Source organism: Gopherus flavomarginatus, chromosome 3 (genome assembly GCF_025201925.1).
Source record: "Gopherus flavomarginatus isolate rGopFla2 chromosome 3, rGopFla2.mat.asm, whole genome shotgun sequence".
NCBI lineage: Eukaryota > Metazoa > Chordata > Testudines > Testudinidae > Gopherus > Gopherus flavomarginatus.
In genome coordinates, this window is record NC_066619.1 from 263,545,726 (window position 1) to 263,567,345 (window position 21,620).

The 21,620-nt window shown below is 40.3% G+C and overlaps 1 protein-coding gene across 1 annotated transcript in view; it reads left to right on the plus strand.

Annotated features, from left to right (window-relative positions):
* The window catches only part of HTRA3 (HtrA serine peptidase 3), a 39,787-nt gene extending 22,966 nt beyond the window's left edge, over positions 1 to 16,821 (plus strand). The window contains exons 6-9 of the mRNA XM_050947811.1: positions 27 to 141; positions 8,889 to 8,937; positions 13,288 to 13,383; positions 14,900 to 16,821. Coding sequence (XP_050803768.1) covers positions 27 to 141; positions 8,889 to 8,937; positions 13,288 to 13,383; positions 14,900 to 15,065 — 426 coding nt within the window. The 3' untranslated portion in view covers positions 15,066 to 16,821. The remainder of the gene's footprint in view (positions 1 to 26; positions 142 to 8,888; positions 8,938 to 13,287; positions 13,384 to 14,899) is intronic.
* Positions 16,822 to 21,620: the final 4,799 nt, after the last annotated feature.

Below are 21,620 nucleotides of genomic sequence, written 5' to 3' on the forward strand. Positions count from 1 at the left end.
TTTCATTGACTGTCTTCTTTCCACAGGATGGTGAAGTGATTGGAATAAACACTTTAAAGGTTACTGCTGGAATTTCCTTTGCTATTCCTTCTGATCGCATCTCTCAGTTCCTCACAGAGTCACATGACAAACAAAATAAAGGTAAATTCTTCAAGCAACGCTGGCTAGAAAAAATATTGTTCTAAATGATACTGCAAACTCGTATTTTAGTAGTTTGGTCTGTGTTAACCAAAAAAGAAATACAGTGGCTGATTGCAATATCCAGCATATCTATTGTATTGATGTGGCTCCATTACTATAATACCTCACAATATCTAATGCATTTATCCTCACTAGTCCCCTGTGAGGTATATATTATCCCCTTTTTATATATAGTGAACCTGGCAAAGAGAAACTAAGCAACTTGCAAAAGATCATTCAGGTCACAGTTGGTAGAGCAGAGGACTGAACCTGCAGCTCCTGGGTCTCACGCAAGCATGTAATCATTGCATCATTCTTCCTTTTTGTTAGGCTACTCTACTGTACTCTGTATTATAGAATAGCACCATGCCAGCAGAAATGTTGAAAGACAATAAAATTAGTTCATAAAGAACCTTTCATCCTGAAGAATAATTTATAAATTATATCCCTATGGAAACACATAATAATGTTATAATAACTAAAAGAATGAAACTTTTTTTTATATTTTTCTTAATTAGTACCCAGTTCTGAGAGGCAACTAACAAGCTTCACAACAGGAGGAAAAGAAATGTTGACTAAGAAACCCTGCTGTATTCCCATTAAAAGTTCCATAAGATCTTTAATAGCCACAAAGAGTTGACAGGACAGAAGTGAGGCTCAGATCACTATATAAATAACTTACAAAACACATTTAATTAATTAGGAGGTGCTCTGGAATGCATTTATTTTAAGAGATCTTTTTGTTTTTATAAATGCGTTATTTGAAAATACTGTCTGGATTTTAGCTGTAAATTATCTGGTTCAAGAACTGCGTAATTCGTACACATTCAGTTGGCAGTGTGACAGAATGGACAGCTACAGCTCTTGGACACTCTCAGGTGTGAAATTGGAAGATGGGGACTGTCAGTGAAAGGCCACCAGGATGCAGGTCATGGTTTCTGTTGGTGTTTAAACTGATAAGGACAAATGCTACCCACCTGCCCCAACGGGTGGGGGAACTTGATATGGACGGCAGTGAAGGGGAACAGTCCCAGCACTGAGGGAGGGAGACACTCACTTAGGGACAGTAGGTAGCTCCTCCTCCTGGGCGTGTCTGGCACCAATTGGCCAGCTGGTGGGGAGGGCTGCTGATTGGCTAGCATTCACCAACATTTAACAGGGTATGTGGAGCCTCTTTTTGCTCCTGGAACCAATTAAATGCCTGGTACAGGAGAGTATGGGTGATGCGCAGGTAGTACCCCTCCTTTGTATTAAAGTTTAATAAAAGTTGGGGCCTTCTGCTTATTTCCATGCACGTGCCTGTCCTCATTTTGCTGCTGTGTCTGCATCAATTCACAGGAAGGCTGCGCACAGCTGAGGGAAGGAGTGTTGGCTTACAGCCTGAGAGAGGTTGTGGAGTCATTGTATATGGGGATTTGGGATTTGAAGACAGCTTCTTGGAAGTAAAAGTGGTATTCCATTATTCATAAACCTAGAAACCCAAAGAATAGACAGTATCTCACGTATAAGACTCAGAGGGAAATTCACCAGAAAGGGTGAGAGTTGTAGATGAACCAGCTTAACTTGAGGTACACTTAGGAACAGCTTGTGCTTAACCTTAATCAAGGAGGATTTCCCTCCTCCTCTTTGTCTTTTTCAAGGGACAGTGAACTCCCACTGCAGATTACCCGAAGGAGACAGGGAGCAGGCAGGGTGGGGGATAAGATCCAAACACCCTGGACACACTGGGTAGCTTTGGGAGGGATAATGCCACTACACCCTATTCATAAATGATTTCTATTTGCATGGGCTCCACTATTGGTGTGATGATGATTGATGATTATTGGTATTGGGGTAGCAGCTAGGCACCCCAGTCAGGGCCCACAAACCCATTGCGCTAGGTGCTGTACAAACACAGAACAGAAAGATTACTCCTGCCCCCAAAGAGCTTACAGTTTAAGTACCCCAATTACTGTCAAATGTACTTCCCCACTTCTTTTGTACTTCTTTTGTGCCCTATCTCTGACTCCTCTACACTCACCAATGATTCTGGCCTTGCTATCCCCTTTATCTGCTTCTCTCACAGACAGGCCTGTGTGTCTTTCCATGCTGGAATGCCCATCCTGAACCTGTACAACTGGTCACTCTCTCCTCTTCCACCATATTCAACCCCCTACTACGCAGAGCAGACAAGAAGTGAAAGGGAAGAGACAGACCATTGTGATGTGTATGTACCGTATTGAGTGGCCACCAGATCTTATCTTCAACTTTGTTCCTTCTCTACATGTCACTTGGTTACTAACCCTCACTTGCAGTGTCATACTGAATCAAGACACTCATCTGGTCAGGCACCACTTGTATACTTGTAAGGAAGCACCTGGCCCATTTGCCCTGAACCACTGCCAAAGCCGGGCTATTCTTTAAAGTCATTTACTAGCCCTTGCTGTGGTGAAAATGTGGAAGGAATGAGTTTATTTCAGCAGTTATTTGCATGGTGTTAAGGATTAAGTTTGCATTTTTGGACACTTAGTAATAGTTTTCAAATTTCCATACTTATGTTGTTCCTTGTTATGACTGTAAATAGAATTTCTAGTTTTTCATCATCCTTTTCCTTGGGGACAGTTACATTTCATCATATGAAAATATAAAAAGGGAATTGGTAGTTTAACTTTGATCCATCCTCAGAATCATGCTACGATTAAATCATAGGGAATAAGGATAAGGGTGTTTCCATTCTGCTCTGAATATCATCTAATTGAAAAGATTGGATTGTGGAAGCATAAACTAGTACAGTAACCTTCTTAGGAAATGCCTCTTTATACTTTGATTCTGCTGTAGAGAAGACAGCCATGACATTGTATAATTAGTATAACTATGGTTTTTAAAATCTCAGTTGAGCAGATAACTTCATCTGTGTTGTATAATGTGCATAGTCATGAAATCATACTGTGTGTTTACTATGTAATCCTCCTTTCACAGATGAAGAATCCAAAATATATACTGTTTTAGGAATCATGAGCAATATTTAAATGTATAGTCGTTTACCACTCTATCAAATGGGATGATCATAATAATAATACCTTATTTATTATTACCTTAATAATAATATTTTTATTATATAGAGCTTTAGCCATTCAAACCTATGTAAAAGCATTAATGAACCCTGAGTACCTCAGGTAGGTAGGTAAAATCATCCCCATTATAGAAATGGGAAAATTGACTGTGCAAAAGCTGCAATTTTCAAACTGGATACCTAAAATTAGGCACTTAAATAAGTGGTCTGATTTTCAAAGGTGCTGAGAATCCCCAGTTCCCTATGACTTCAGCAGCTCAGCACCTCTGAAAATCAGGCCACTTATTTAGGTTCATAACTTCAGAGATCCAGATACGAAAAGATCGGCCTTAGCAATCTGCTGAAGGCCAAAGTGGGAATCACTGGCAAGGCTGGGATCAGAACTCAGGACTTTCTAGAAGGGTATTAGCAGGGAGTATGGGATGAAAGACAGTAAACTAACTATTAGCCTAAATATCAGCAAAATATTCTTGCTTTTGAGGACAGCTAAACTGAAGCATCTCACAGGATTGGCTCCATCCAGGGTTAAGCAAGCTGTTGGGTTTAGCAAATAGTAATAATTATTAAAGATAATAATAGAGATAAATAGCTGCATACAGGTAAAGATATTGATAATTGTCATTTGAGCTGTTTTTCATCTTAGAGTTGCATTCAGATCATTGGTTCACTCTATAACTCAGTTACACAGCTTGAGAAAATACATAGCCCACCTGTAAACAGGAGAGACTGGAACTTTTTCACTGTATCTGTTTGGCAGTGGAATATTTTTCTTAAATAATTTCAGGCCCGCTGATGCAGTCTAAATGCAATGGGTGTAAACCGAATGGTAGGAAGTTTCCCTGCATACCAAGTAGAGTGCAAGATTAGTTCCTTCCTTAGAAAGTCTTGGTGAAATCCTCACCCCATTGAAGTCAACAACAAAACTCCCATTAACTTCAGTGGCACCAGGATTGCACTCTTACTGACTGCCAACAGTGGCAGTACTGACATGATAAAGTTATTCATGTACATGAGTGTTTGCAGGTTCAGGCCCATAATTTGGCTCTAACAATAATACTGTACTTTTGCTGTAGCTTTGTCTGTGGTTATGAATATTTGTGCCGTTAGTCCCTTACTGATCTGTCTTGTTTTGTATATTATCAGAATCATCAATCAAAATGTTTAACTTTGAGAAGAAGAGGCTGGTAGTATCTAGTGTCTTTCTTATGTATGAGAATATCTCATAGAACAGAAAGCTCCTTAAGTAGTTAGCTACTTCCAGCCTTTGGGGCCAGATTGACAAGCAAGCTCTGGCTGCTTTGCACTACTCCAGTTTAACCAACCTGTTAAGCCAGGTTTGCAGCTGTTTTGCATCGCTGGAGTGGTACGAATTATCTAGATCGCACTGGTGAGTCCTGCACATTCTGTTTCAGAGACCTTTTTAAAAGATCTCCTTCTCCATGGGTCATACTGGCTTCAGACTGAAGTTGTTCCACATATGTATAGCTTGATTATTCCAGCATATGAACATTTTAAAATAATAATAATAATAAAGCCTTAGTTACTATGATTTCACTCTGGTGAGAGGCTCATTATTTTCAGGACCTCTTTCCAGTCTGTGCTTGCTGTCTTAATTATTTTTTCTTCTGCCTCCTGATCCCGACAGCAATTTAAAGTGCTCATGAAAACTGCCAGCTTGACAGTTCTGGAGACTGTAGCATGGCACACCATAGCTCCAGCTTCCCCACACTGCTCTGCTAATGTAATTCAACTCTGCCCTCAGAAGGGCCATCCCTTTGTGGTGACAATGCACTGTAACAGAGTCTCAGTGCCCATTCATTCCTTGGCTTCTTTGCTAAGATTGCCAGCAAGGCTGCCAATTTATACTCCCTCCTGCTGGTTTTGTTGTAGAAAACTTAACTTTTGCATATGACATTCAACTTGGAGAAATGTAATGTGATGTCCTTTTTGCAAAGAGAGTCTTAGGTTCTCATGTGTTCTGACGAGAATGCTCCAAGCAAAAAAGATGCAGGAGTCCTTGCAGAAGGCTTCTGCCCAGGCCACAGCAACAGATAAAATAACCTCACAAATAAGATCCTCGTGTGCATTTTACTATAAATATAAAACCCTTATTTTAAATGAGGTTTGTCAAACTCATTCCGGAGAGAGGGCCAAATTCCATTTTTATTTATGGTCCATAAACCGTCAGACCACAGCAGATCTCCCATTGGACTGTATGGGCAATTTCTACAAAGATCTAGGGTGGAATAAGGCCTTTACGTAGTGACTAAGCCATTATCATTATATTATTCTTATTTGTTCAGTGCCTCATTATCACATTTAGCATCACCCACAGGGACAATACTGCCCTTTAGGATCAGCACTCTCTATTCCCTTGGTTTCTCATCCATCTCCATTCTTGTATCTGTTCTTGTACTACTTCCATGTCTGTGCCTCTCATCCTTCCATTCATCTGCATTTTCTTCTTTGCAGCAATTCCCAATTCAACCCCTGTCAAGGTATTTTTCCCCCAGTTTGAACTTTAGTGTCCAAAAGTGGAGACCTGCATGGACACTTCTAAGCGTAATTCCTAGCTTAGATCTGATAGCGCTGCCACCAGCCAAAATATAGTGTTTGGCACACTTTCTGTTCCCCCAAAACCTTCCCTGGGGAACCCAAGACCCAAACCTCTTGGGTCTTAAAACCAGGAGAAATAAACCATCCCCCCTCCTTTCCCCCTCCCAGACTTTCCCCTCCCTGGGCTACCCTGAGAGGCTCCACTGATCCAAACTCCTTGGATCTTAAAACAGAGAGGAATTAACCTTCCCCCTCCTCTCCTTTCCCCCCCACCAATCCCTGGTGAGTTCAGACCCAATCCCCTTGGGTCTTAAACAAGAAAAAAAATCAATCGGTTCTTAAAAAAAGAAAGCTTTAATTAAAGAAAGAAAAAGTAAAAATTATCTCTGTAAAATCAGGATGGAAAATGTATACAGGGTAGTCAGATTTATATAGCCTAGAGGGACTCCCTCCCCCCAGCCTGATATTCCAAGTTACAGCAAACAGAGGTAAAATTCCTTCCAGCAAAATACACATTTGCAAGTTAAAAAAACAACATAAGACTAATCCGCCTTTTCTAGCTAGTGCTTACTATTTTGAACATGAGAGACTGTTTCAGAAAGATTGGAGAAATCTGGGTTACACGTCTGGTCCCTCTTAGCCCCAAGAGCGAACAACGAACAAAACAAACAGCACAAACAAAGACTTCCCTCCACCAAGATTTGAAAGTATCTTGTCCCCCGATTGGTCCTCTGGTCAGGTGTCAGCCAGGTTTACTGAGCTTCTTAACCCTTTAGAGGTAAAAGAGACATTAACCCTTAACTATCTGTTTATGACAACCCCCCTCTCCATTCTGTGCACCATTGTACTGCTTTCCCCTTCGCTATCCCAAGTCTTAACATGACCAGCAATGAAACAGTTATTGGTGACATTTAAAGGGTCATCCGACTTGTATACACTCTCAGAAACTGCTTTTCAGACTGATTGCAGACTCAGGAAGACGACACATTGCATCATTTCACACTTAGGTCCCACTCAAGTTTGAGAGGTTCCCTTTGCAAACATGAGAGCTAGGAACTGTGTGGTTTTTTTTTTAAAATGGAAGTTTCAGTTCCAAAGAAGTTATATATATGTTATACAGATCACATAAATGGATCTGGCTCAGGGCCATGGTGGTTGACAACCTTGTTTTGAACAATAGAACTCTATCTGAAGTCTATCTTTACTGTAGCCAGTTTTGCTCAATTCATCTTAAAAATTTCAGGAGAGACTAAGAATTCCAGGGAAGGCAACAAAGATGGCTGGAGGTATCCTGTAAGATTGCCAAGGGCCCAGTAAATCCCACATTTTTGGGATGTGTTCCATTGACTTTAATGGGGATATAGGGTGTGCAAGGAATCCAGGAGTAGGTCCCCAGCCTGGGATTATTTATCCTGGAAAGAACAAGTATTAGAGGCAACTGTTTAGTCTCTCCTCTTCATCCTCTTTCATAATGTGAAAGCAGCAGGATGCTCAAAGAAGTTGCAAGACAGTTATTCTGGAACAAGTGAGAGTACATTCTCTTTTATACAGGATATAATCAACTGCGGGACGTCATCAAATCAAATTAGTACATTAAGTAGCTTTTGGCATTACAGCCACTCAGAACGGTTGTAGCTACAGAACCAGTGGAGTTGTCCCTGCCTATAGCAGGGCTGAATTTGCCTCATTTAAACTCTCTTGCGCCACAAGTTCAAATGTGTAAGGATCATTTCACTGTGTTTTCATTCTTTGGAAAGCAGATACATTGAGGGCTTGTCTACACTTGCAGAGCTGCAGTGGTGCCACTGAAGGGCTTCAGCAGAGACACTAGCTTTGCTGACAGGAGAGGTAATCCACCTCTCTGAGAGGCAGTAGTTATGGTGTCTGAAGAAAGAATTATTCCATCAGCCTATTGCTCCCTACATAGGGTCTTAGGTTGGCTAAATGCATCACTCAGGGGCATGGATTTTTCACACCCTGAGTAACATTTTCTAATGTAGAGTGGCCCTAAGTGTCATGTAGTTTACTTGTGTGGGGCTTTCAGAGCTGTCCTTAGAAGGCTCTGTCTCTATAAACATGGAAGACCCCATGGCACTTTTGTCTCATTGTTTAGGCACAGGCCCGGGAGGCAGGAGACTGGTTCTGTGAGAGCTTGAGTCATGTAACCTCTCAGTAAAATGGGGCTGATCATACTTATCTGCCTCATGGGTGTGTGGTGAATCTAAACTAATTGCTGTTTAATGGCTGTGTATACAGTATTGTAAAGCACTTTGGAGTGCTATGGGATCTGCTCACTACGTATGCTGTGCGACTAGTCGCCTAAAGTATTGTTTCTACTCCCTGCTTGGAAACTTTTAAAGCAAGAGACTAGGTCCTGGTCCTGCGAGCACTTCTGTATGGGGATTTCACAGTATGACCTTATGGTTAGCAAATGTGGGCTTTGACAAACCAACAAGCGAAGCAATTTCCAGGGTTGAGGACCTATTACTGAGAATTCTTTGCCTTTAGCATAAACCAGGAGCTCTTAGCTTGAGCACTACATGTGAGCTCAATACCTGCAGTATCAGGCAAGGAAAGAAGTGTTTTATTTATTTATTTAACATTGTATTTATTTAGTTTTTTTGGTGACATTTCCATTCTTCTCCCCCTGAAACTTTTTTTTTCTCAAAATCTCATTTTTGAGAAAATTGACTTAATCCTCTTTGGATCAAACATACTTAGTTACAAAAATGTGTATTCTCTTCGGTGTAAGAAGTTCTAAAGATTTTTGTACTATTAAATCTTTTAGAAATCTAAATGTTTCCTGAACTTTCCTTAAGGAAAACTTTTATAGTACTGAAACCAATCTTTTGTGAGTTCTTTTATAGTGCCCATTATCTCAGCAATGGGACTAGAGAGGAGAAATCCAGGGATTCATGAGAGAAGATACAAGACCTTATTAGAGTCATTCTAATCGCTATTCATGCTTTGCATTCTCTGTGCTATTAATCTTGGCAAAAGCTGATACCTCTTACTTGTACTGACTCTTACTATTTCAATGGAAAAGGTGTTCTTGTGATTGCCTAAAATCTTTACATATAGCTGCTGTGTTTTTTTCCAGATGGGAAAAAACGCTTCATTGGCATAAGGATGCTGACAATAACACCCATGTAAGTATCTTTTAAATATTTTCATATAAACTGCATTGGTATACATAAAATGTATTATAAAGGTTCAGCAGTGGTTCAGAGCAACAAAGTTCTGATTTGTATGTAAACTTCCACGAGGTTTGTGAACATTTTTAGTTTTCAGTAGTGAAATTTATGTTCTGAGTTCAGGAAATGATTATCTCACAGTTCTCCCACTACTGCCAATATACATTAATGCGTGCTCTGCAAATTTTCTCACTCTGCTTTTCCCAGTCAGCTGGTGTTCTGTCAGAATCCAAGTCCTTTTCCACAACCAAAATGAAAGTCACACTAAGCATTATTTTGATACCAGGGCAATACTTTTTCTTTAGTCCAGATACAGTGTAGGACTAAAAAAGTCATTTCCATTCACTTGTCCCATTTCACAGCTTACTTTGTTAACAAAACCAACAGAATATTCCCTTGCCAGCTGAATGTATGCAAAAGAACTGGCAGAATAAGAACAATTTCTTCCAATTCTTTCTTCATCGTATTTAACATAAAATCTGTCATTGTCTAGTGTCTGAAATATCAGTGGAGAGCAAATGAACATAAGAATGGCCATATTAGGTCAGGCCAATGGTCTGTCTAGCCTAGTATCCTGTCTTCTGATAGTGACTAGTGCCAGATGCTTCAGAGGGAATGAATAGAACAGGGCAATTTTTATTAAGTGATCCCTGTCGTCCACTCCCAGCTTCTGGCAACCAGAGGTTTAGGGACACCCAGAGCATGGGGTTGTGTCCCTGATGATCTTCGCTAATAGTCAGTGCTGAACCTATCCTTCATGAACTTATCTAATTCTTTTTTGAACCCACTTATACTTTTGGCCTTCACAACATCCCCTGGCAATGAGTTCCACATGTTGATTGTGTTGTGTGAAGAAGTACTTCCTTATGTTTGTTTTAAACCTGCCACCTATTCATTTCATTGGGTGACCCATGGTTCTTGTGTTATGTGAAGCGGTAAGTAGCACTTTCTTATTCACTTTCTCCACACCATTCATGATTTTATAGACTTGGATCATATCCTGCCTTAATTGTTTCTTTTCTAAAATGAACAGTCCCAATCTTTTTAATCTCTCCTCTTGTGGAAGCTGGTCAATCCCCTAATTATTGTGTTGTCCTTCTCCATATTTTGCCAATTCAAATATACCTTTTTTGAGATGGAATGACCAGAACTGTATGTAATATTCAATGTGTGAGTGGATTTATATAGTGGCATTATATTTTCTGTCTTCTTATCTATTTCTTTCCTAATGATTCCTAACATTTAGCTTTTTTGACTGCTGCTGTACATTTAGCAGATGTTTTCAGGGAACTATCCATGAAGCCCATTGCCATATTTGGAGTTAGAAAGGAATTTTCCCCAGGACAGATTGGCAGAAATCCTGGGGGGGTTTCACCTTCCTCTACAGCATGGGGCATGGATCATTTGCAAGTTTAAACTAGTGTAAATGGTGAATTCGCTGTAACTTGAAGTCTTTAAACCATGATTTGAGGACTTTAGTAACTCAGCCAGAGGTTAGGGCTCTATTATAGGTGTGAGTGGTGAGGTTCTGTGGCCTGCAGTGTGCAGAAGGTCAGACTAGGTGATCATAGAATCACAGAACTGGAAGGGACCTCAAGAGGTCATCTAGTCCAGTCCCATGCTCTCAAGGCAGGACTAAGTATTATCTAGACCATCCTTGACAGGTGTTTGTCCTATCTGCTCTTAAAAATACCCAATGATGGAGATTCCACAACCTCCCTAGGCCATTTATTCTAGTGCTTAACCACTCTGACAGTTAGGAAGTTTTTCCTAATGTCCAATCTAAACCACCTTTGCTGCAATGATCCTCATTGTCCCTTCTGATCTTAAAGACTATGTGTCTATGACTGCAAGGTCTTGCTTGAGTGGTAACACCTAATTTAGACCCCATCATTTGTATTATATTGGGATTATATTTTCCAGTGTGCATTACTTTGCATTTACCAGCATTGAATTTCATCTGCCATTCTGCTGCCCAGTCACCTAGTTTTGTGAGATCTCTTTATAACCCTTTGTACGCTTCTGTTTACACTTAGACAATTCCTCTTTTATACCAGTTATACCAATAGAATAAAAACCAGCAGGATCTTATTAAGAGGGATAAGGCAAAGATGCCACATTTACTGTAAATATAATAATAAAGCAAAAGATAAAAGTAAACAACGTTGTTTGACTACTTATTCCTGTTACTACTACTTCCTTACACACACACACACACACACACACACACACACACACACACACACTCGTTCATTCAAGTTCTGTATAGGTGTTATAGTTACCAGCCTAGAAGTTGCTCATACCAAGTTAGTGGCCAGGTATCTTGGTCATGAGGATGGAGCCAAGTCTGTGTCAGATGCACCTGATGCTCCTGGAGGTTGGCAGCAGAACCAGAGACTCAAAGTCCTCAGTCTTTAGAGCTCATTCTTATAGGAATTAATTCCTATGTTAGTCTATGGGAGCTGTTTCATCCTGCTGTTGCTGACTTAGTCAGCAGATGGCACATTCCTGGTGGCTCCACACTGTTTAAAGTGGCACATTCCTGGTGGCTCCACACTGTCCAAAGGTTGTGTTTCTTATCCTTCCAGGTGTTGGGGTGGATCCCAGTTTACCCTCTGGGGGTTGTCTGGTGGTCCACTTGACACATTCTTCGGCCAATGGCTACTCTCTTTCTAGGCTGGCACCTCCCTACCCATTCATGTACATCAAGCTTTCATCAACATACATTCCATATCTTAACCATATTTTTAATTTACTGTCACTTTCGGGATGTGTGTTAATTCATTTGAGACTCTCGGTCCTCTAATCAAAGGGGGCGGAGGTCTGTTTTTAGGAGGCATTGCTGTTACAATGAAGTGAGCGTTTGTTTGCATTGTATCAATTACAGCTTGAGGCTCACAGCGTTCACTTCAAGAACAAAGTCAATTAACTTGTTTGTAAGTTTTACATAGTAACAGAGTATCTTTCACAGGACAGATACAATCAATGTTTTCTGCAGACAGGAGCTTACAAGTTTTAACAGAAGAACTAAAAGATTTGTGTACTTGGTGAAACTGGGGGTCACTGTCATTTGGGGGAATCACTGTTAGTACCTTCTTTAATATCCCTACATCAGTAGCTCTGTCTCCAGTGTGGTAGAAGGCTGTGTGACTAAACACCTGTTCGCAGCATATGCAGCTGATGCTTTTGTCTAAACAGTATTTATTTTATTGAATTATGTTTTTGCTGTCTCCCACATAATGGTCAAATCTTCAGCAGGAATAAATCAGTGTGTCTTCATTAACCTCAGTAGAAGCTGAGGATTTATCTTTAAATATCAAGACATATGCAGTCAGTGTGAGGCTTTGCTGCATTTGCAATATCTAAAGAAGTATGGCAAGAAGTTTCCCTGGCCGTTTTTAGTAAATAACAGTGCCTTTGCGTGTGTGTGTTTGTTTTAACTCTATTAACTTCAAGGGGGGAAAAATGAAGCAGTGCTGGTTTCATTTCCGTCTGACTGCATAGCTCACAAACTCCCCGGTTATGATACTGAAGCATAGCTATCCATGCAACTGAGTTGAAAGTCTTTACACTCAGAGATAGGCTTGAAGCAATTCTGGCTCCCTAATGTTTGAGGATGACTGAATCCCAGGCTTAGGGTACAAAGTGTTTTACAGTCTGTATTATGCAGCTGGCTTCTTACTCTTTTAACAAGCCAAATGCAAACACTTGACAGCAGAGCAAAATTTCCCAAACAAGATTTTTCATGAAAAACTCAGGAGTCTGGTATTGCTGTGGACCAGACACAGGTCTCCTGTTTGACTACTGAAGTTTTCAATAGTGTTATGTTTTTAATTGCAGACACAATGAGAACGAAATGCCAAAATAAACAAACTAGACTTGCCCTATCACCAATGTGAATGTTACTCAGCTTATAAACTCTCTGGGCCATCTTTTCATTCTGTTTTAAAACAGCACCTAGCACACTGGGGTCCATGACTGGAGCTCTTACGTGCTTCCACAATACAAAGCACAGCAATAACAGAACAAGCTATTTCTGCATGAGGTACAAGACAACAATTATGGCATGTGCAATTGAGGATGCATGATAACAAATCTGATTCCTTTTAAAAATCTGCTGATATAGAGGTTTATTTTTTTCATTCAGGCAATTTTAATGATAATTTGTGGTTACATACTTAGGTTAAGTAATGTATTTTATTACACTTATTTTATTCAAGAGAAAGCTCAAGAATAATGTAGTACGTTTGAAAATTATTTCTCTTTGAAACAATTACTGATTTCAATATTTTAATTTTCTCTTAGTCTTGTGGAAGAACTAAAACTCAATAATCCTGACTTTCCTGATGTCAGCAGTGGAATTTATGTACATGAAGTTGTCCCAAATTCACCTTCTCAGAGGTAGGTGGAATCCAAAGCAAACATCATTTTTTTTTATCCAACAGAAACTAGCAGGCAGTGTTGTCATTTATATCCAAGGTCTTGCATGTTCTTGCTTTATATTATTTTTGCTTTTCTAAGGGAGTTTGGGCTTTTAGTAAAATACCTGTTAAAATATTTTGATGAATTTCTATTATCATTTAAAATAGTCAAATATTTATAATATCATTGCTAAGGGCAACATCATAAAGTATTAGCTAGTTTGAATTTTTAAATAAATAAACACACTTGAAGAACTATGTAACCATATTTGTATTAGAAAAGCAAAATTAAGTGTGAATAAACAGAACCTTTAATATAAATGAGGATGCTGCTTGCCAATCTTTGTTGAATAAATGTCTTCATATGTTCCCTGTTACTATGACATAGTAGCTGTTGGCTTGAATTTTCTACAGACTAGGCTCAGTTTTCAAATGTCATTTCATACTAATTTTATTAAGCCCCAACACTTCATCTTGGAGGAATGAATGATTGTTTTTTCAGGCTTTCCACATATCCGATTTTAAGACTTTTTCTAGGAATGAATAAGAAAATTGGAAGATGAACTAAAAGTCATTCAGATAAATATTTGAAGGCAAAGAGAAAAAAAATTACCAGCATTTTGGTCAGTACATTCCGTCCACTTTAGAATTTTTAGAAGGAGACTTTGTTTTTTTTCAAGACACTCAGTGTATATTCCAGGGAACAGTCTAATCTTGGCAGAGGGATGGACTAGAAAGACTCACTGGTGAAAGGTATCTTTCATGTCTATGTTGTTATAGAAGTTTATAGAAGTTTTGAGAAAACAATACCTAGTGAAAACTAGATTCGTGCTCTATTTGTCGTCACTGTTTTAGAAGACATCTCTTCAACTCAATGATCCATTGGCATAATTTTTCATATAACTTTTTTTTTCAAAAATTGCAGATTCTGCAATGCCAAAACATTTTGCAGATTTGTGTTGATTTTGCCAAATTGCTCATTTTGGAAAAATAAAAAATAAAATAAAACATCTCATTTCAATTTTTCAGTTTTGAACTGACATTTTTGTTTCAAAATTTTCTTTGTTATTTTTAAAAAGTCAAATACATTTAAAAATTGTCAAAATTAAAAAGAAACATTTTGATTTTTTCAAATTGAAATATTTAATCTGAGCAAAAGCAATTTTGTTAATTCACTGAAAAATTCAGAATATTAATTTTTTATCCATTCTGAAATGATTTTTCAACTTTTTGAAATTGCCAACAAATCAAAAAAATCCATTATTTGCCTAGCTCTAATGCTTCATGTTTGATTTTAGAAAACTGCTGAGATTACAGTTTGCTGCAGTTAGTAACACCCTGAGTTAAATTCACCCCTATGGAAAGGCTGAGAGCAAGACTTATATACCACTTTCATCAAATAAGTGGTGCATAGAACTTGTGCTGGTCCTATATACGGGGTGAATTTCATGCCCTTGAATACACAGCTTAATCCTTGCTTTATCTTGCCTATGCAGAGGTGGCATCAAAGATGGAGACATCATTGTTAAAGTAAATGGACGTCCTTTGATGACCTCCAGTGACCTGCAAGAGGCTGTGATGAATGAGTCACCTCTACTACTTGAAGTTCGAAGGGGAAATGATGACTTGTTATTTAACATAGAGCCTGAAGTTGTCATGTAAATCGAACTGAGGAAGCTCACACCATAACTAAACTCACTTATTCTGAAACATCAGATACCTCCTTTACAGCTGCAGTGATTATACTTCCTGTTGACTAATGACAAGGTGGACTTACTTGATTGCCTGAGCCATATCTGTACATAGTAATTAAATTTAATTAGGTTACAAAATAAAAACAAACTTGATTTTACCTTTAAAGCAATTTTGTTAAAAATATTTTGAGGATAACAACAAACAACCCCACAATGTGTGTAAATTGGGCACATTAATCATATATCTGCCATTGCAGGGGCCTCAGGCACTGGTGCACTTTGGCCCTTCTGTTCTCTGCCTGTGGCACATAATAGTCTTATCTCCTGTGACCGTAATGCTCTGGTCTAATTTTGGTTGTTGGCTTTAGTGTATGGGTACTGGGTGGTACTGATGGTCTGTGATATACAGGAGTTCAGACTGGAACTGGTGGTCCCTCTGCCTTAAACTCTATGACTCTTTCTGGAGTGTAACTATAGAAATTAAGGGCTTGGCTACACTGGAGAGTTGCCGCGCTGGTGGTGGGTTTACAGCGCTGCAACTTACTCACCGTCCACACTTGCAAGGCACTTACAGCACTGCATTTCCCTGGCTGCAGCGCTGGCTGTACTCCTGCTCTGCCTGGGGTATAACGATTGCAGCGCTGGTGATGCAGCGCTGCTTCGCCAGTGTGGCCACCAAAAGCGCTGTAATTGGTCTCCAGAGGTATTCGGAGGTATCCCAGAATGCCTGTTCAGCCACTCCCAACAGCACTGCAAATGCTGCAAATGTGGCCACACTGCAGCGCTGGTAGCTGTCAGTGCGGCCACACTGCAGCGCTTTCCCTACACAGCTGTACGAAGACAGCTGTAACTCCCAGCGCTGTACAGCTACAAGTGTAGCCATACCCTGAGTATCAGAGGGGTAGCCGTGTTAGTCTGGATCTCTAAAACAGCAAAGAATCCTGTGGCACCTTATAGACTAACAGACGTATTGGAGCATGAGCTTTCGTGGGTGAATGCATGCATCGGACCAAGTGGATATTCACCCACGAAAGCTCATGCTCCAATACATCTGTTAGTCTATAAGGTGCCACAAGACTCTTTGCTGCTACAATAGAAATTGGCTGCAATCCCAGTCCCTTTAAATTTAATAGAAGTTTTGCCATTGATGGCAGGGTCAGTCCTGTAATTTGAAGTCCATAACTCCATCAACAGTGAGGAAACATGGTTAAAAAGGGGAAATTGCCATTGGATGATTATAAGCAGGATTTTGACACAACAGAACTAAGCTACTTTGACCAAAAGCTGAGCTTTTTTTGTTTGTTTGTTTTTGCGTTTTTTGCCTCTTTGAATGTGAAATTAGCATTGGCAAAGCCTTTATTGGTTCTTGGAGCTTGTACATTATATATGAATGCAGGTGGGGAAAATTTGTAAATATAAAAATAGTATGAAAGCGGTAACAGGCTATAGAGTGTTACACCTAGGTCATGCAATTCTGGAATATAGTAAATGATTCTTATAGAATTAATGCTTTAGTTAAATATATAAAAGTCAAAACAATGTGCAGAAAAAAAAGTTTGAAAATGCACAGTATTTTTACAGGGTTTTTTAAAGTCAAGGTACAAATTAGTGTTTCATTATATTGGTATGCTTTGCTGAAAAATTGATATACTACTTATGCTTGTACTGTATATGTTTCTACTGTAAGGAAATTGAAGTTTGCACAAATAAAAATTTGCTTTGCACCGCTGTTAATAATTATTTTTGCAAATATTCTCTTGTTCTGGAACAGACTCTCCCAAGAGATGATTTAGCTAAAGAAAGTTGGGCTGATTGATAGGAAGGCCTTTTAAAGGCTACAGAAGCCTTGATTTCCTAGCTTTGTAATGTAATTTTTTTGCTGAGATTCTTCCCTTAGCCTATGTTTAGTAATGCCTTATGCACAATATAACTCACATTTTATAATGTGATTTTCATATTTTATTATTATTATTTGTACTGTGGTGGCAACTAGAGAACCCTGCTAAGATACAGTTGGGGAACTGGGGAACAGAAAGAGTAGGTAACTTGCCCCAGGTCAAACCCACTGCTGGCCCATGCTGGTTGAGTTGGGCTAAGGGGCTTGGGCTAAGGAGCTGTTTTATTTTGGTATAGACATTGGGGCTCAGGCTGGAGCCTGGGGTCTAGGACCCTGCAAGGTGGGAGGGTCCCAGAGCTTCAGCTGCAGCCCAAGCCCAAACATATACACTGCAATTAAACGCTCCTTAGCCCAAGACCTGCAAGCCTGAGTCAGCTGGCACAAGCCAGCTGCGGGTGACAAACTGCAGTGTAGACATACCCACAGTAAGCCTGGGGCATAGCCAGGAACTGAACCTAGCTTTCCTGAGCCCCAGTGCCTAAAACATAAGAGCTGCCTTTCTCAATGAAAGCAGCAAAGAATCCTGTGGCACCTTATAGACTAACAGACGTTTTGGAGCATGAGCCAAAACGTCTGTTAGTCTATGAGGTGCCACAGGATTCTTTGCTGCTTTTACAGATCCAGACTAACACAGCTACCCTCTGATACTTTCTCAGTGAAGTTCCCCATCGTTCCTAACTCACGTACAGGAATTTTCTAAGGCCACTGTCTTTGTTCTGTCTTGTCAGGGACTGTTTTTAAAACTACCCAAACATTTTAGTCTTGGGTATTGATTGTGCAAGCCTTGTGCATGTGGAACTTCCACAGAAAGCTACAAGTGTTCTGTATGTGGAGAATTAGCCAGATCAAGCCCTTTGCAGTAAAATACACACACAGGTGCCAAACCTGCAAATAGCTATGCAAATACTTAACTATTAACGTAAGTAGTCCCATGTTTTCTGTATACAAAGGTCAAGCTCTTTTGTACCTGTGACAGGGTGCATGAACCCCACACCAGCCTGGAAAGGATTAAGGAGCTGCTCTGTGCTGGAGTAGCCCTGCCCCACCACATCAGTAAGTCATGCCAAAAGTGGAGGAGGACTTTAAAAGGCGGAAACTCATTTCAGTAGTGGGCAGCTCTGGGAGGGGGACAGAGTGTTGAGCTTGTCAGCTCCCAGGAAGTGACTTGGTAGCCAGCAGAGCTCATGCCCTTGCCTAAAAGAAATACAGGCTCCCTGTGTTGAAGGAGGAAGATTGTATCCTATAGCTCTTACTAGAGAATAAGTGGACTTTAAGTTGGACTACAGCCCATGCAGGGCCCCTCTGAAGAAAGAATGAGGTGTACCTGTGGCACCATAGATTACATGTACATGTACAATGTACATTGGCCAAACCGGACAGTCTCTACGCAAAAGAATAAATAGACACAAATCAGAAGTCAAGAATTATAACATTCAAAAACCAGTCGGAGAACATTTCAACCTCCATGGTCACTCAATTACAGACCTAAAAGTCACAATTCTTCAACAAAAAAAAATTCAAAAAACAGACTCCAATGAGAAACAGCAGAACTGGAATTAATTTGCAAACTGGACACCATTAAATTAGGCTTAAATAAAGACTGGGAATGGATGGGTCATTACACAAAGTAAAACCTATTTTCCCATGCTAATTTTACCCCTACTGTTATTCATACCTTCTTGTCAACTGTTGGAAATGGGCCATCCTGATTATCACTACAAAAGTGCTTTTTCCTCCTGCTGCTAATAGCCCACCTTAATTGATTAGTTTTGTTAGAGTTGGTATGGCAACACCCATTTTTTCATGTTCTCTGTAAATATATATACATCTTCCTACTGTTATTTTCCACTGCATGCATCTGATGAAGTGGGCTTTAGCCCATGAAAGCTTATGCCCAAATAAATTTGTTAATCTCTAAGGTGCCACAAGTACTCCTTGTTCTTTTTGCTGATACAGACTAACACAGCTACCACTCTGAAATCTGAAGAAAAAGAGGCTAGTGTCTTAGCTGGGACTACCTGTTTATTTTTCTCTTTATTTATTTTCCTTTGCTGCTCCTGAGTGGTTGGTCTGTTCTCTAGCATGCTGAAAGAGGGAGAAATATCCAGAAGGGCTTGGCTGGATGAGAACCCATCACTGCCAGAGTTCTACACAGGGCTCCTACTTTAGCAGCTGGACTTGAGTGAATGCACGTTCCCCGCAACACCCCAAAGGGCTGCAGTGTTAGCATCAGGTTTTTGACAGGACCATGTAAGTTATTACTGCATGTAAAAGAAATCACAAAGACCTCTTTATATTGAGATAATATGGAGTCCTAATGTAATTTTTAGCCAAAGCTAAAAGATTATAAATAAGTGGGTTTTAGCCCACAAAACCTTATGCTCAAATAAATGTGCTAGTCCCTAAGGTGGCACAAGTACTCCTCGTTCTTTTTGCATAGTGATTGTTTGCAGTGTTGTTGTAACTGTGCTGGTCCCAGGATATTAAAGACCAGATGATTTATTGGACCAACTTTGGTTGGTGAAGGAGACAAGCTTTCGAGCTACACAGAGCTCTTCTTCAGGTCTGGGACAGGTGATCAGAGTGACTCAGAGACCTTCAGCTGCTAAGCATCCCAGGCCTTGGCTACACTGGTGCTTTACAGCGCTGCAACTTTCTCGCTCAGGAGTGTGAAAAAAACACACCCCTGAGCGCAGCAAGATACAGCACTGTAAAGCGCCAGTGTAAACAGTGCCCCAGTGCTGGAAGCGTGGCTCTCAGCGCTGTAAGCTAATCCCCACAGGGAGGTGGAGTACGTGCAGCGCTGGGAGAGCTCTCTCCCAGCGCTGGCGCTGTGACCACACTCACACTTCAAAGTACTGCCGCGGGAGCACTCCCGTGGCAGCGCTTTGGAGTTTTGAGTGTAGCCAAGCCCCCAGTGTAGTTTATTTACACTTGCTCTTTCCACCACTTTACTGATTCATACACCATAATTATTATTCCGTTTCTCCTCACTTCTCTCAGGGAAGATAAAAGAGATCCTTCCCAGTTCTGCAAGCCTCCTTTTTCCCTTGTACTCCCTTGCTATGCCTTATTACACCTCCTGTGTTAATGGGCCAATTTTCTCATTAGCTCTCCCCCAGCCCATTCTAATCCACTAATTCAGCTGTTGGTTCCCAGCACTCTGTCACAATGTCACAGCTAAATACAAGGTGGAACAGATTGCTTAGTTTAAGTAGTTATATTTCAAAGGACCATTCAAGGTGATGTGGACTACTAACAACTGCAGTCACAGGATAAAAAAGGGGGTTGGGGATTACAGATTGGTTTATAAGGAAGTGTCATCCATGGTGGCGAGGATGGTGTTCTGAAGGTTGTTAATGTTATGGAGTTTCTGGAGGAAGTTGGTTGTGTCCTGGAGGAAACTGGTATTTTGTATGGTGTGTGGTTTGAGATGATTTTGATGAGTCCTGATATTTCTCCAGTAAGAGTGCTGTAGCCAGATATCATAAGGCTGCCAGAGTTCACTTGTTTGTGTATCTTGAGAAGCGTGTAGAAGATCCTTAGGGTGGGTTTGTGGGGGATGAGGTTGTGGACGTTTTTTTGGAATTGTTTGGGGAAGGATTTGATGATATCTTTAAATTCCTGGGTGAATTGTGGTGATGGGTTCCTTTGAGTTTTTTCTTTTCAAAAGTTTCAACATTATTCCTGAAGCAATCAGTGTAATGATGAAATGTGTAGTTTTTGTTCACTGAGAGTCTCAGTCCTTGCCCGTCAGAAAACGAGCCTGGGAGCTTAAATTCATAACTTTGCTAGAGACTAAAATTCATGGCCTTAATAAAGACACTGGCCCCAGAATCCAGCATGGGGATTGATAGGAGCCAGCAGCAGGCACTGATTGGGGACAATGAAGTCACGCTGTTGATGAAATCCATTCCAGAGCAGGCTTTGGAGCAGGAGCAACAGCAGCACATTCTGGGTCCATACTTGGAGGAGCTGATGGTCTCCTGAAGGAACAGCCCACTGTGGAACCTGCAGTAGACACAGATGGGACAGAAGTCGACCCTAAGCTTGGTAAGTTTCTGGCTCTTATTTTAATGTTTTATTAATACAATAATAGGAGCAGATTCTGCTGTATGAACTAAGGCAAAAGTTATGAGAAGCTCTGGCTAGCAGCGTGTATCTGCTAATGGTAGTTTGTATGCCGGTGCTGTGGCTTCGCCCCTCCTTCCTCCTCCACCCAATCACATGGAGTTCAGAAAAGTGACCAGGATCAGGTGATTCAAACAGTAAAGAATACCTTTACAGTGTATTTTGACAGGAAAGGGACAGACTTTTGCCATTCCTGTTTCTTAAAAACATTAACCTTATCTTGCCATACCTGTAATAAGTATGCTGCTCTGTAACCATTCTACAGGCTTTTGAGCCACCTGGAAACAGTGAGTTCTGTGCGTGTGTGTGTGGGGAAATGTGTTCCATTCACAAATCAAGTCCATTTCAATTACAGGTAGTCCTTATAGTCCATAGGTGACAGAATCATTTGTCCCAAATATGCCTGTGGTTTGAAATTTTGTCCAGAGATGTGCCAGTGGGTGGGAAGGAAAGACTGAATTTCTGTGTTTTCATGCAGTCAAAACGCACTACACC